This window comes from Colossoma macropomum, unplaced genomic scaffold (assembly GCF_904425465.1).
Source record: "Colossoma macropomum unplaced genomic scaffold, Colossoma_macropomum, whole genome shotgun sequence".
NCBI classification, from domain to species: domain Eukaryota; kingdom Metazoa; phylum Chordata; class Actinopteri; order Characiformes; family Serrasalmidae; genus Colossoma; species Colossoma macropomum.
This window is the reverse complement of record NW_023494800.1, coordinates 7,985,782-8,002,800: the sequence shown is the minus strand read 5'-3', so window position 1 is coordinate 8,002,800 and position 17,019 is coordinate 7,985,782. Positions and strand designations below refer to the sequence as shown.

The 17,019-nt window shown below is 40.0% G+C and overlaps 1 protein-coding gene across 1 annotated transcript in view; it reads right to left on the bottom strand.

Moving 5' to 3' along the window:
- Nucleotides 1-6,604, bottom strand: part of LOC118820535 (potassium/sodium hyperpolarization-activated cyclic nucleotide-gated channel 1) — a 175,421-nt gene extending 168,817 nt beyond the window's left edge. The window contains exon 1 of the mRNA XM_036588899.1: nucleotides 6,171-6,604. Within this exon, the coding sequence (XP_036444792.1) occupies nucleotides 6,171-6,604 (434 nt within the window). The remainder of the gene's footprint in view (nucleotides 1-6,170) is intronic.
- Nucleotides 6,605-17,019: the final 10,415 nt, after the last annotated feature.

Sequence of the window (17,019 nt, the reverse complement as noted above, 5' to 3'; positions counted from 1 at the left end):
ATATGGAAGAACATTTCGTAACGTGGGCTGTGCTTCGGCCTCCTTTCCTGAGCAGATGAATCTGACGATTGTGGGTGTGTTGAAATAGTATTTAAAGAGAACTCTGTCAAAATTTGGTGAAGGATAAGTCTTTTGAGGATGTAAGTGAATTATCTACTGTCATCATATCTACATCAGTATAATGTTGATTCTTTTTGAGCCGGGCCTTCTTTTTGGGCCTGTGCGTGTGACATTAATATCGAAAGACGTATGATGTAGTCCAAAAACTCCAGCGAAATTCAACCTGATGCCTCTAACTTTTAAATTATTTCAGGCAGTACAGTGCAACTCGCAGCAGCACACATACCCAATCTTACACTTAAAATCTGTTACTGTACGTTTTTGCTGTTTTCGCGATAAGTTGAGACTGAAAATGAACAAACACCAGTACTGAACTTAACTTGACTGAAAGTGTAATGCATCATATAGTTAACATGTAAATGCATGAGTAATTATGTCATGACAATTAAGTTGTACAACATGAAGAATCTACCTCTAAGGGTAAAGAAGGACAGTATTTTGTTTTTTTGAGGCTGTAAGGCAATATGTGCGTTATGCAATCTGTCCATTATTATCTTTCCATCTTTCAATAAGACATGGTGGAAGAATCTCCAAATTCACCAGGAAATGAGCCGCTTGACAGATGAATGGCAGCTAAGCAGGAATGTCCTCAGCACATTACGATAGAAAGGTCAGTTCTCTTACATCATTGTGTTTAGTCTCACGTTAAGCTCATTTGGTCCACCTCTAATCCAGCTCACCTTCACTCCTTGTCCCGATGTCAGAGGATATGACACTAAACGGCCTGCCGTACGCAAGCAATGCTATAACCACTGGCCTGTCATATGCTTCAGAGCAAAGAACAGCAGCGTTTCGCATGTGACCTGAAGTGCTGTGCTAACATAGCTGACAGTGGATGGAAGCTATAATAATCAATTAGCATGCCAATAGTGGTAATTCACTTTCAGACACTGTTAGCAACGTTAGCATTTCAGGATGAACTATTAAATTAAACACTGAGCCCTGCATTAATTGTATATATTGACTTCCTCTCTCTCAAGCTTCAACTCTGCCTCATCTGTGACTTTCTCCTTTTCAAAAACAGCTGATCATATACATTAATAACCAGCACCACCAAGACTGTTCAGTTTAAACAAGAATGCAATGTTATGGTGCATTCTTGAATTCATATCATGGCTTTTAATAAAAGTGCAGCAAGTTATGCTGAAAGGAACTTAAAATATGAACTAATTAAGTAATATCAAATTGCTCAGTTGAACACAATGCTTGTGATAATGTATATTACATTGTATTGTAAGTTACTCTGGATAAGAGCATCTACTAAATGCTGTAAATGTAAATGTAAATGAGAATTTTACACCAGTGTATGTAGCAGCTAATCATACTGCATCTCATGTTGTTACTTCACACAGAGTGGAGAGTGCAGAGTTAGCATTCTACCTCATTTAACCCCTTCAGATCTCGGGGGTATTACATCCTAAGGCTTATTATTCAGAAACTATGTTCGCTACAATGTAGAGCTGGCATAGGTTATACTCAATTTATAGAAAAATGAACAGACCTGCCACTGGCTCCTGACCTTAAAATCCCAGGTTCTTTACACACTAATGCTTATTATTATTCAGTAACTACAGGGACTTCAATGCAAACTGGTTGAGCTATTCTTAGGTTAGAGAAGTGTGTAATAAAACGTCAGGCCCTGGCCATTTAAGGGGTTTGGAGATTAACAGACCTCATTCAGCTGATCAATAGGACCAAGGCCTCCAATACATTTGGTGGGCGAACAAAAGGTGTCAATTGAAAAATGTAGTTGATTTAAACATTAGAAACAACTGTAATTAATTACATTGTTGTTTCATTAAGTATGGACTTTTGTTTTTGGCCTAAACTAAATTTCTGGGCTATTTTCAAATTTAAAAAGCCCCAACTCCCCACCACCCCACCAAAAAAGCTTGAAGTACTACTTATATTGTCTACATTCTACTGCTGTGTGAAATCATATTAAAATAGCTGAACTGAATGAGGGTAAATTTAAGATCTCATGAATCCTTGAATCTTTTTCCCAAAGAACTGAATCATCACCAGGTTGGTGAGCAGGTCTGCATGACTGTAGCCCACCAGGACCTGAGCTTGACATCCTTTGTTGTATATTTCATAACATTATCAAACGGTAAACGTATGCAAAGCATGCTGAAAAACACTGGGTACAAGCTTACATCTCATAACGTTACTGTGAAACCACAGAAAGTGCTTCTGGCCATCTGCCTTCATGCACGTTTCCAACCCAAATCCAGATTAACAAAGGCCCAGTCCCATTTCCAGAATGCAACTGCTGCACCATTTAAGGTGGAATGGGAAATTTACTTGGCTAGCCACCGAGATATCAGCATACTACTAGCGATTATTAGTGCCTTCTTTTTTTGCTGAAAAAATGAAGAGGACCATAAAACATTTAAATGACATCAATCTAAGATAATACAATTGTATTTTTTTATTTGAGAAAATACTCAGTTCTGTTTTTTTTGGTCGCTTGTGCAGCCATCTTGCCTTTTTTTAACACTCCATTTGGAGTGTGCCTTCGCCCTTCCCCTCTATCTCACAAAAATCAGGACACCCTAGCCCTTAGACGTGAACACGCAAAACAGAGGGCTAAGGGCTAAGTGGTAGGGGCAAGGGGTGAAATGGGATTGGCCAAGATTTCTGAAGACTGTAATGAGATGGATCGGGCAGGTATTTCATAAAGTCAGGTAGGTGAACAACTTAAGCCAAAATTGAGAGCCAATCAGAACATCTTTTACATCTTTTAGATCTCCTCCTCTTGAACAATATTGGCTTCTAGCTTAAAATTATTTTCCTAAATGGTTCCTGGCATGGACAGTTCTAGGAGAGAACATGTGGTATAGAACCTATGCTTTATGTGGACTTTACACTCACACATCACATCTCATTTTTCAAGAACCATCCACTGAAAGGATCTTTAGGGAACCAAAAGTGGTTCTTCTGCATTGCTCAAAGAAACCTTTTAATCACCTCTATTTTCCCGTATATCTAGCTAACTGCTTTATGGATTATTCTCCCTTAGGATCAGGGTTAAAGCTAAAACTGCACCCTGGAAGATCTTCAGGAACATGGTTGACAACTACTGCCATGGTTGGTAACTTCTACATTTTAGTGTGCTTTCCCGCTCTAATACACCTAAACAGCTCATCTCTAAGCCCTTCACGAGGTTAAACTGGAGGGAAAAGGCTAAAATGCTCTGCATGCAGAAGAAAGATCAGCTGTTTCTTTTCACCACTGCAGCATCGTCATTTACAAGAATGCATTCCAGCTCAGTTATGAACCAATATGGTCGCTTGCTGCCTCATTCAAGTCTTCTGGGAGAAATAACATCAGTCGGCTTTGTGAGCATGTGGAGCACATGTGCTGCGGCTCGCTTGCTCTGCACTTAATGAATAACTCGTAACGTTTTTGCATCTGCTCTCAGATGCAAAGTCATTATTATCTGAAGCACTTCTTGCTTTTTTGTGTTCTCCTGATCGATAACAAAATCAATTGAGCTCGTCCTTGCTCTTTTCTCTTCTTCTCAGTGTTGGGCGATATTGATCAAATTCAATATCACAATATTTTCCAAATACATCACGCTATAATACTAATCCTTTATAATGCAGGGTTTTCAAACGCAGTAATTTAGCCTCTCCTGCACATTGTAGTGTTTTCTACTCCAACACACCTGATTTAACTCATCAGCTCAACCCTCAACCGAACCCTTCGTGGGGTTTAAAAGGTGGTCTAGAGCAGGACAAACAATAAAATGTACAGCAGGTGGACGGTAAGAGCAGAGCTGAAAAATGCTGCTTTAAAGCCTATGTGGACTTGGGTTCAGTACCTTGGAGAGCGGCGTGTAAGAACACACAGAACTCCCCTCTGCATCTGCAGCCGAGATGAAAACAGTTTGCTGTTGCCAGGGTGAACACTGAGCATGCACATAGAGCGAAGAAGTAGCATATGTGCAGATTCAGATCATCAAATAACCAGAATGATCTCCACATCATCATCTAGACTTTAAATCCCAGGTGTCAAACACAAAGCCCACGGGCCACATCAGGCCCGGGACACAGTCCTATTCGGCCCGCGAAATGATTTTAATTTTCTATTATTAGCCCATTTCACCCTGAGATGCACTACAGTCCCCAGCATGCACTGCAACATAGTGTGCATTCTGACCCCCAAGAGCAATCTACGGGCCAGCGGTTGCACAAAACGAAAAGATGCCTGGTGTCTGGTTCAAGCAAATAGCCAGTTTTAAATAAACGACCTAAAAGAATTTATTTAGAATTATTTCTGAATAAATATTTGATGGATATTTTGCTTTTGCAATTTTGGCATATTTTGAATAAACAAAAAAATAGCAAAATGTTAAGCAAAAATGAAATAAAAACACAGCTGGTCCACCGATTTGCTGAGATTTTTTAATATAGCCCTTTTAGTGGTTGAGTTTGACACCCCTGCTTTAAAACCTGTACACACTTCTATAACATAAGCCTCAGCCAGACTGCACTGCAGTCCACGATTACGCAATGATGAGCATCGGTATATGTCATAACAATATTTGCTGTATTAAACCTTGATCTGCACATGTAAGTATTTACTTAGATGTCTTAGAGCAGGCGAGGCACTCAAATGTGCAGGACAGGGTGGGTTAGTACGGCAACTGGAAAACACTGGTCTCGTGTCTGGACATTTAAATCTATTTACTGATTCAGGTGATTATTTCATACAGTTCCTATGACACGGAACAATATAATGTAGCATATACTGCTATCCTTGTGCTCCTGCAGTAATTCTGGACATTTTAGTGCTTTTCTCATCCAAGACTGATCCAATTCATCAGCTCATCACTGAACCCTCAACAAGGTTAAAACGGGGGGCGTTACAGCACAAAAACAAATGTTTCAATCTCATGTTGAAAGGCTTGGAGATGAGCTGGTGATTTGAAACAGATGCATTGAAAAGAACACTAAAATGTGCAGAACAGGGGGATTATTATAAAAGCCCGTCCTCTGTTTCTGGCATCAGTGTTTCAAAATATTGACTTTTGTATGACTATTTGCTCAAAATACTGCATTGATATTGAATTACTGACTTACTATCTCAAAATAATTACTTACATTCAATATATTGAGAAAATAATGTCTTTATCCCCACATAGTAAATCAATATTTGGAGAAAATAATTATTCCGAGATACCTGGTGGGAATGGTCATAGATTGTAGGAGAAAATGTGACGTCAGCTGCCGTCATTCCTGCAGCGTGCATTAACCGTTTGCACCTCATTTTCAAACCATCAATGTCAAAACAGAGCCTGCTGAGGGGAAAATGCAGTCTCCGCCTCCTTCCCTTTCACCTGGATAATGTGATTAGTGTTAAACCGCCCGTTCACTGCCTTCTGTCAGCGCTACCTGACCACACACACACACACACACACACACACACACACACACACTTCAGCTCCAACCCAGGAATGATCTCCTCATTTTCCGTGCCTGAAGTCATACATCCCCTCATGCCCCCCCTCGCGCCCCCCGCGCGCGCTGTCTCATTGCAGTCGCAGTGACACCGCTCTGAATGTGTGTGCGCGCGCGCGTGTGTGTTTCTGTGTGTTTTCGCTGCAGCTCCCGCACTGCACGTGCCAAACCGAGCCCCGACACGCAGCCCCCCTCTTTACGCACGGCAAGGGCATTCAGCTCTGCTTCCGAAACGACTGCAATGTCACACCGCCGCGCGCACGGACAGGACGGAAGAGCGTGCGCGCGAGTGCGAGTGTGTGTGCATTTATGGACAGCATATAAGAATGTCTGTGCGCGCGTGCATGTGCGTGTGCAAGCGTGTATGTGTTTGTGTATGTGCGCGCGCGCTCTGACTGACTGAATGTCAGCGTGTGCGCGCGCGCGCGTGTATATACATACATAGACATATAAGATAGCGCGTGCGCGCAAGACAACGATACAGAAAGGAGCAGATCGTTCTTCACGACAGTCAGCAGCCCAATAAAACATAAACAACAAGAAAGCAGGAAAAGAACGCAAATGGAGCGAGCGAGCGCGCGTCACCTGAAGTCGCTGTACGGGTGGATGATCCAGTAGCCCGCGGTCTGCACGCGCTCTTGCTCCTTCTCCACCGCCTTCTGGCTGCCGAACATGCGCAGGGAGAACTTGTTGACTCCGGGCTGCAGCATGGCTCCGATCTGCCGCTGCATGAAGCCGTGCTGCCGGCCCACTGGGTCCACGTCCTCCAGCCCCAGCATGGTCTCCTCGCGGTCCGCTTTCAGCCCGCCGGCCACCACGGAGTTGGCGTGCTCCTTGCCGGCCGCGGCGTTGGCGTTATTCCCTCCTCCTCCTCCTCCTCCGCCGCCGCCGCTGCTGCTGCTGTTCTTCTTCAGCAGCGTGGAGTCCTGCCGCTGAAACACGCTGTTCCTGCCGTCCGCCTCCACCTTCTCCTCCTTGCTGCTCGAGAACGAGTTGGACTTCATCATGCCCTCCTCCATGTGCCCATAAGCTCTGGGGTGCGGACACGAAGGCGAAGCAGCAGCGCGCGCTTATCATTGGCCTCCACGCGCTGCTGCTGCTGCTGCGGCTGAAGCTGCTGAAGGTGCTGCTGCTGCTGCTGGTGGAGCCGCCGCAGAGCACTGAAGACTCTCTCTCTCTCTCTCTCCCTCACTCTCTCACTCAGTGCTGCTCAGGAAGAGCAGGAGAGGAGGAGGAGGGGAGAGTGAGGGGGTTAGCGCCACCTAGCGGAGGGATATTTTGACCGGGAGTGTTCTTTGCCTGGCTCCTCCCCATTCCAATCAGCATCATCATCATCCGCTGCTGCGCTGCGCTGCACTGCACTGTACTACACTCACGTGCCAAAATGTACACCATGCACAGTGACAATACCTTTCATAACAATAGCAATGACGTTATTTTATTAGATCTGTTTTTCCCCATGTTATATGTTTAATAGTGTACAACGCTATATAAATAAACAATGCTATTATTATTAGTAGTAGCAGTAGTAGTAATAGCAGTAGTAGTAGTAGTAGAAGTATTGTGGTGGTGTTGGCAGTGAAGACGAACCAAAGGATGCCATTATTTCTGCTTGAGGAAATGCCGGAATAGCAGGGAAGGTCATTTCTAGCCATACAACTTCTCTCTATGGTAGACACACTAACCACACTAACTAACCCACGATAAAACACAGTCAACACATAAACACATCTTAAACCAACAATGACAACATAAACACCACCAACAACAACAACAACAAATGTCCTTTTAACAGAATAATTATCATTATTATTAACAAACAAGACAAAACATCAATAACAATAATAATAGCAATAATAATAATAATAAAAAAACCCAACAACGATGTGTTTTCATAGCATTAGGCACATACTTGGTGGTATATTGACACAGAACTATGACAGAGAGGATTAAAATACAGATTACAGTAAGTATAACTACACATTAATTTCTTTACAATCTGCCTAGAAAGCCCAGCACTACAGTCCAATTCAATTACCAGAACAAAGCATTTATATATAGTACATAAAATACCTGAAATTATCTTAAATGATTAAATATCTTAAATTCAGTGGCCAGTTTCTGCTATTTATCTGGACAGTAAGCATATGTTTGCTAAGAAATTAGAATAAATACAAATAGCATCAATACAGTCAGTAGTGATTTTAGGCATGTTAGTGTGTTTGTTTAACCATTTCCAATCTCTCCTTCGGGGAATCCCAGTATTACTTGTAGTTATCATCCAATACCTAGTTTGGCTAATCAGCACTTCATGATGTTGAATCAGGTGTGCTGGTGGTGGATTTGAACAAATACAAAGGATAGCCAATGTGTCCGGGACAAATCTGGAACCAAACTTGTGTTCCTCTAACTAGCTGATAAGACATTGACTATTTTTTCGAAAATAATTGAATATTGTTTTAGTGTATTTATGTTATACGTATTCATTATTTCTATATGTTATATAGTGTTTTACTGACAGAAACCCTCACTGCTGATTTAAACAGTTTTAAAGAGTTTGCTTAGTTGCCAGAGACTGTGGACATCTATATCTATTTATTTGCTGATTTTAACATGTTAGGAAAAAATTAAATGTGTGTACAGGACGAAACAAGCAATTTGACCAGGGGTGTTCAAACTAGATAGATGAATGGATGGATGAACAGATAGATAGATAGATAGAGAGATAGATAGATAGGTAGATAGATAGATAGATAGATAGACAAACAGACTAACCGATGTATATATATACATATACATATATATATATATATATATATATATATATATATATATATATGTATATGTATTAACAAATCTATCACTAAGGGCTGGTTTCTTGGACATGGATTAAACCGGGTCTACACTCAATAAAAAAAAATTAGTTTGACTTACAAATTGGAAAATTTATCAATAATTAATAATAAATTTAAGTAACTTCTTTATACAAAATGGACAAAAACAATAAAGGTGCATTTCAATGAATGCACTTTTTAATTCAATGAATTGATCCAAAGAGAATTCCATTCCAATGTAACCCAAATAAATTGCACTGCAATGTTTCAATTTTGTTCCATCAACAACTGAACTTTATGTTGAGGTAGCAAAGTCTGTTTATACTGACTCAGATCATTTTGACTGAATGGTAATGTGTGGCATAATTGAATTAAGTTCATACAACAGCTTTTTTTCTATGCCAATGGAGTTTGACCATAAAAATGTAATTTAGTCTAGGCTTAATCTGGGTCTGGGAAACTAGCCACCATCCTGCATCCAGCTGGACTTAAATTAATATTTATCGTACACTGACTGAGCACTTTATTAGGAACGCTATACTAATACTAGGTAGGACCTCCATCCATTTGCTCTAAAAACAGCCTCAATTCTTTATGGCATAGATTCCACAAGATGTTGGAAACATTCCATTGAGATTCTGGTTCATGTTGACATGATAGCATCATGGAATTCCTGCAGATTTTCAGGTTCACTTTCATGCCATGAATCTCTTGCTCTACCACATCCCAAAGGTGTTCTATTGGATTCAGATCCGGTGTGGTTACTGGGGAGGCCACTGTAACAACTCATGTTCATGAAACCAGTTTAAGATGACTTTTGCTTTGGACATGGTACATTATCATGCTTGAAGAAGAAGCCATTAGATGATGGCTGAATTGTGGCCATGAAGGGATGTGCATGGTCAGCAGCAATACTCAAATAGGCTGTGGCATTCAAGTGATGATTGGAATTAACGGCAAGAAAACACTGCCCACACCATTACACCACCTCCACCAGCCTAGACTGTTGACACAAGGCAGATCGAGTTCATGGATTCATGCAGATAGCACCAAATTCTAACCCTACCATCTGTGTGCCTCAGCAGAAAATGAGATTCCAGAGACCAAGCTACGTTCCTCCAGTCTTCATCTGTCCAGTTCTGGTGAGCCTGTGCCCACTGCAGCCTCAGCTTTCTGGTCTGGGCTGACAGAAGTCGAACCTGACGTGGTCTTCTGCTGTGGCAGCCCATTTGTCTCAAGGTTTGATGTGCTGTGCATTCTGAGATGCTTTTCTGCTCACCACAATGGTACAGGGGGGTTATCCGAGTTACAGTAGCCTTTCTGTCAGCTTGAATCAGTCTGGCCATTCTCCATTGACCTTTCTCATCAACAAGGCATGTCAGTCCGCAGATCTGCCGCTCACTGGATGGTTTTTCATTATTGCGCCATTCTGAGTAAACTCTAGAGACTGTTGTGCATGAACATCCCAGGGAGGGATCATGGGGAGCAAGTATAAAAATACTCAAACTGGCCCGCCTGGCACCAACAATCATGCCATGGTCAAAATCTCTGAGCTTACGTTTTTTTCCCATTCTGACAGATGATGTGAACATTACCTGAAGCTGCTGGCCCTTATCTGCATGATTTCATACACTGCAGTGCTGCTATATGATTGGCTAATCAGTTATTTGAGTAAGTGTACAGCTGTTCCTAATAAAGCGCACTATAGGCTTTAATCCAACATTAAAGGTGTTAGTGCCTGACTGTAGGAGTTTTATCAGCTCTGTAACTTCAAACTGAACTCTGCTGGTGCTCGTTCAAGACAATTTTTGCTGCATGGTCGTGTAGCTTGCCGTTAAGAAATCAGCTAAATTATTCAAGAGCCACTCAAACAATTCAAGGCAATTACTTTCCTTAGAGCTATCGAGAATATATACAGAGGTTGATTTCCTCAGTAAGTTTGCAGCGGAGTATCATAATTTGATCAATTATTTGTCCACTCAGTGAGACCTACAGAATACAATGAGCCTCTAGTCTATTCTGACAGTATTTCAATCATTCTGATAATGATAACTTTTGGGGTCTACGTTGAAATCATCACACCACACAGAAGCATATGGGCCAAAAGACAGCAATATGTCTGCAAAACTCATTAAAATGTCACAGAACAAAAGAAATTTGCTGGATTTAAATGTATACATCATTACCATATATTATTATCATAATATAGTAATAATAATAATGATGATAATGTATTTCATCATGTTTTGTCTTTTGTGCAGATGTAATGTGTTTTATTCATGTGGGAACCATGTACACATTTGAATCTGACAAACTTCAGAGAAGAGAAAATTTTCTTAACATTTGAAGAGCCCATAATCTGCATTGTATTTTAGGTATTCCTCGAGGTCCACTTCTTATGTTTGTGTGGTTTTATGCATCAAAAACCATCATAATTAATTTTTACATGAACATTTTCCAACCTCTTGTATCCCTTAGAATTAAACAGGCTGCTTTTGTTTATGTGTCTTTAAAACTAGTATATCGCTGTTGTCGGATCAAAACCTTGTATCTCCAAAATAGTAACTTTACAGGAGAAAGAAAAAACATACTTTACTTTTAATGTAAGTCAATGGAACCAGACGTTTTTCCATTTCTTTTGGTCATCGTTCATCATGAAATTTCCACCCAATGTAAAGGCATGAGTGGGCGGGACTAAGTTGCTGTAGGCTGAATATGTCCATGAATGTAATATGTTAGTTTTCATGACATCACAAATACAGCAAATTCAAAATAAGTTGTTTTTGCAGTTTTTTCATATACTGACTATGGACTGAACCACACATTTTGAAACTCTAACATGTTGTATGTTAACATTCTACTTTATTTTATAAAAAAAGTTTAGGTTTTCTAGTAAAATGTTAATGTATTATAATGGGACAAGATTTTATTCGCAGTCATTTTTGACTATTTTTATTGGTCCATTCATCCTGAAATATTCACAGTACAAAAGGAGCAGCAACATCATGGCATATTTTTTTTAGTGAACTTTACTTTTATTTTCCATTATCCAGCTCAAATCCATTTCTGTCTTGACAAAGCCCCGTCTGACAGCTCACAGAAAGCAGCTGGAATAGCCCTTATTTTTAGGGGGAATCGATTAGAGCAGTAGGTTGCGGCCCTGCCAGTGGAGCTCCTGACCACACGGCACAGGAACATGCTGGGCAGCTGTGTGCCAACGGTGGGCAGAAAGAGAGGCTACAATGGCACAGATTATCTACTGATGAAATCCACTCCGGCCCACCTGCTCCCCACAGAAAACCTGCCTGTGTCTCCACATCTAATCTATGGACGCCCAACCGTCCCCAGCTAATCATCATCTTTCCTCTTTTGTTGGTTCTAGTCTAAATGCTGCTTTAGAGAAATCAGGAATACAGGGTATTCAACACCACTGCCCACATTAGCTGAGCAATGCTCTCATCATATTCTGTTTATCAGTCTGATTGTGACAGGCCACATAAGAGACACTGCTGAACGCAAAGCTCCATCCTATAAAGCGCTGGCAGTACAAACATAAATACTATGAATACAAGACATTGAATTGTATGTATTACAATGCATCTTTTTTTCAAAGCCAAACAAACCTATTTTCAATGGAAACATAAGTTGGCAGTACACAGACAACAGTGTAGGGCTTCTTAAAATGCATCTTAAAATAAAACCACTAGTGACAATTCCTACGAATACCATGTCTACAAGAATCTGTGAACTCATTTATGACACATCATAATGCATTCATGAAAGCAATATGAATGTGGTCATAAATGTAACATAATGCTTTTTTAATTAGTATTTGTAATGTGATGGATATACAATCCTATGCAGAATTTTGGGCTCCTGATGAAATTACATCACACATTTCTGCACATTTTAATACACAATTACTGTTTGTTTGCGAATTGAACATTTTTGTAAAAAGTAAAATGAAATATGGCGTGTGCACATTTTAAACTTGATGTTTTATATTTTTCGCAACATGTTAAAGTCAGCAAATAAATAGAAATTGTACACTAAAATTTGCAGAAAAATGTCATTTTTCAGCGTGTTCTCTGTAGAGGATGTGTTAACTTATTTTCACTTCAACTCAACAAAATGTAATTTGACTGTGGTGCTCAAAATTGTGTAAGGCTGTAGATACTTAAGCAATAGAACATGAGAGGGAGGGTGTTATCGCGAAATAACACCACATAAAAGCGACTTGTGCCTGCGTCCAAATCACAGCCGTGATGTTATTTGCGACAACACATGACCTCGAGTGTTCTAGTGCTTTTATACAACAGTTAAATAAATAAATAAGAAATAAATAAACTGAGTTGTGAACGTGGAATTTAATATGTTTTAATGTTAGCAGTTCCTTCCGCCAAATTATAGTTCCTTAACGAGCAGCTTGTTGCTACGTCAGAGTAACGAACTCCGCTCACTTACTGCACAGTCTGCTGTAAGCCAAGTACGTAACTTACTACTGTAAGTTTGAAGTACGGACTGAGCCATAAAACTGCTGCAATATCAAGTTTAGCTCAGTTTTGTCATTTTTTGCCAGATCAATATTAATGTTGTTTTGTTCCAGCCCATTTTGTTTGGTGAGTGGTATTTCGCTCATTTCTGGCTGATTCCAGGTTGTTTAGCTGTTCTTCAGCTGCCGACTGAAAAGCTGCTCAGTGGTGATGACAGTTTGGGAATTTAGTGTCGTCTCATCTTCAGAGTCTGACCAAATCGGCTGTCGGTCAAATGTGATCTTAAAAGTATCCATTTTCTGTTTGTGGCAAAGTAAAAAGTAAAAACGTTCAAATGGCTTGAGCATCTCCTACAGCTGTCAAAGTCATTGCTTAGCAACGGCGTCTCAGCGGAGTGATACAGTGTTCGTGAAAAAACGAAAAAACTAAGAAACGACAAAAGAACGATTCTCAACCAATCAGCTTGCATGGCCAGAACTAACTGTTGTATAATAGCATGAAAAACAGTATCAGAAACTACACAGCAAGCTTGTTTGCGCAGTGCTAATTAGTGGGATATTAATTTTATGCAGTTTCTTCCATTATGTGAATTCCCAAAAAGACTAGTTAAAACAGCAATCGCAAACTTAAAGCCTAAATTGCAGAATTTTGCACTTCTCTGAGAGTACCTGAAGGCTTAACATGGTTTGAGGTAAGAGTGAGTTGAGTTGGATATGCAGCTTTGCAGCTCCAGTGTAAAACTAAACAAAGCAACTTTCAGACACTAAAGATATCAAAAACCAAAGATATCCACATATATCAGACACCAAACATGACTTGGCTAATCAACTACATTCGATAAGTAGAAAATACATTTCTTTAAATTAAGTATTTTGAAATTAAGCTCTAAGACTGCATTTGTTTATCACGCCGTGTCCTGCCGTTACTCTCAGCCCAAAGCACTGGACTTTCCTCCAAAATCACCAGCAGTGCTCTGCACACTCAAGACTTCATATTAGATCAAGTAACGCACAGTTCTGAATCATTATATAAGCCTCTCAGAGCTGCCATAAATGAAGCAGACGTTCTTTTATTTCTATCTTTATTTATTTATTTTGTTTTTTTAGCTTCAGTTTGGAGTTGGGGTGGATTAGTTGGTTTGCCAACTGTTCCCCAACGCAGCGGGCCAGAACACTTGTGTAACCTCGGTTTCAGTTGGGAGAATGTTGCATAAGTCATGAACACAAGGTAGTGGCGTGCCGGAACTGATTTTTTTTTATTCCCTTCATCACGTGTGAGGAAAACAGAGACCCAGAGTTTTGGAAGGACATGACTGCAGCAGACTAGTGTGTTCAGAGCGCTTTAGCTCAGCTCCAGGGCTGCGTCCTCTCAGACGGACACGTGAGTGATGCAACTTAGATTATAAGACTGAATTTAAACTCATCAACACCAATATCATGACTCAAGTCCAAGTTTAGACTGTTAGGGAAGTGTTTTTGCTATTTTCCATTTAAAACAATAATATTTTGCATTTACACTAATATTATGTGAATATGTAAGTGTGGAAAGTGAACGCTCTCTGTGAGTATTCAGTACATTGACTTATCCAGGCTCCATCCACAAATTAGATTCTTTCCAGTGCCAGTTCTATACTGCTTTGACTGGTGGGCAATGAAGTGTTTTGGGTGGGGATGTCTTTAGATGGTCAGAATATGAAACATGACAAGGTCAGGCCTACATGCACCAATTTAACAATTACTGGGCATTTTGGCTTTAAAAATATTAATAAAAGAAGAAAGAAAATCATAAAAATATAGATATTTGCATTAGTCAACAAGTAAAGGAGATTCTGCCTGTATGGCACAGTGGCGTCATATTAAATAAGGACAGAAAAATATTCAGATTAGCAGTTAATGTAAACAAGATACAAGACTAATGAAAAAAAAGAATGTTAGAAAATTAACCAATACACAGGACGGTACCAGGTAACATGGCAATCTGTGTTTGAAAGATTTAACTCGAAAGCTGTAAAAAAGCAATACATGTCCATTTGTTAAAGTTTAAATTTAGAGTACATTCATTTTAAATGAAATTTATTTTGAATGTATGCAGAATGTTACACCATTAAAATAGGTTGGGTGTAGTTTTTAGTCATGTAATGGAGCTAATTTGATCATGGTGGCAAGTTCTGTTGTCGTTTAGCACAGTATTTTAAACTGGACATTCAACAGCAATAACAACTCTAAACAAACACTGTAGCCATCTGAGCTGAACAATTTATGCATTTTCACTAATTCTCATTATCTTCAATGTGATTTTTACCAACATTCTGTAAAGCTGGCTCATCATAGAAACACTTGCTATGAAAGAAACCATCTGTGGGCGGAGCTTGACTAGCATGACCCGACCGTTACATGCAGAGAGACTTTATATAGTGTGGATGAACAGTACATACGGAGCAGGGTCCTGCAGTGCACTGCTGAAGCGAAAACCTCTTGGTCTTTTCTGGGTGACTCAGTCAGCCATCAGAGAAAACAGGTATTAGGTTACAATGGCGAATCTCTGCTTTCGCTCAATACTTCAGCCCAGCATGAAACATTACATGCCCTTCTAATGCCAGCCATCCCTCATGCCACAAATAGAACCAACCACAGGACAGGAGCGTCCTGTTTCAGAGTGGCTGCCACTTCCTACAAAGTCATGCAACATATAGCTCAGCTCAGAGATGTCTGCGGGATGCTGTTGGACAGGGGTGTTGCTAGAGGTTCATGGATAGGGGGCTAAGCCTGTACTAGGGGGGGTATGCGGGCATGGTCCCCAAAGAGATTTTTTAAATGGCCCCAAAAATGTTTATAATGCACTTTTAGAGTAGCAACAGCCAGAAAATGTACAGTATATCAGCCGTGTTAAGTATATCAAGAAATGGTTATTTGGTCAAATTGGCACACAGCAGATCTGCATCTTTGTGCTTTGTATTAAGCACAGAGCCAGTATAACACACTATATCATCCACTTACAACAGGCACAGATCAAGCAAAGGTACTGAAGTCAAGCAGTGTGATCTCTCTCTTAGATAAGCTGCAAGATCCTAAATAAATCATTCAAATACATGGAATATATATCAGTTCAGTCTGAGTTGGTGCATTTAGAAGAGCGTGATTTTGCTCTGTAGATTTAATAAGCTAGGTGACAGAATTTCATGGTCATGGTGACAAATATTATATTTTCTCAGTTAACTTTATTAGTTATTTTTTTTATTTATTAATTAAATTATTTAATTAAATTCAGTATTAATTTTAACCCAAAGCTTATACCCACTCTCTCGCTTGCTTATTTATTGATCACTAACCTCCATCAGATCTTCTCCTTCAAGTCCTGTCAGTCTCCATCAGCGTCTTTCTCTCCATCTCTTCCTGTGTTTAGTAATACATTAATTTCATTAAACACAGATTTACAAGAACTCAAGAAAATAACGATCAATCTTTTTTTTTTATCCTCCAACCTGACTGGCCTTCGACGGAGCTGCTGCCTCTTCATTTCCATCTACAGGTTGAGGAACTGAGGGATATAAAACGGTGTTATGATGACCTTTTCACACAAAGCTGAAGTGAATCTTCTTGTTTCGATTCCACCTTAAATGCTGCACAGTGTCATTCTGGCAGCGGGAAAATTCCAACAAGACTCTGGCGAACAGGAGCAGCTTCAGCCCCGTCCTTTACCCCGACATTAACCTACTGTAAACAGCAATATGTTTCTAACACTGGCGTCATTGTTTCCAAATACTGAAAAGAAATCTACAAACAAACAATATAAAGAGCTGTTAAAACGTTATTTCTGTCTCTCTTGTTCATTCACTCTCTGCGCTCACTATGAAGTGAGTTAAATCACGGACTCTATGGGTTAAACTAGCTGGCTTGTCAGCTAGTTAGCTAACGTCAGTGCTAGCCTAGCTTCTAGGTAGCTCAAGTCAAGTAAATAAACATATATCCAGCTATACTGAGCATAATTTGCCACAAATCCATATTGTAGGTGGATATATTCACACTGTTTCTCACTGTTGCACTCTGTATATTACAGGATTTAAATAAGGTCTAATGTTTATTTTATTGAGCTTTTAGCCAAAATCCT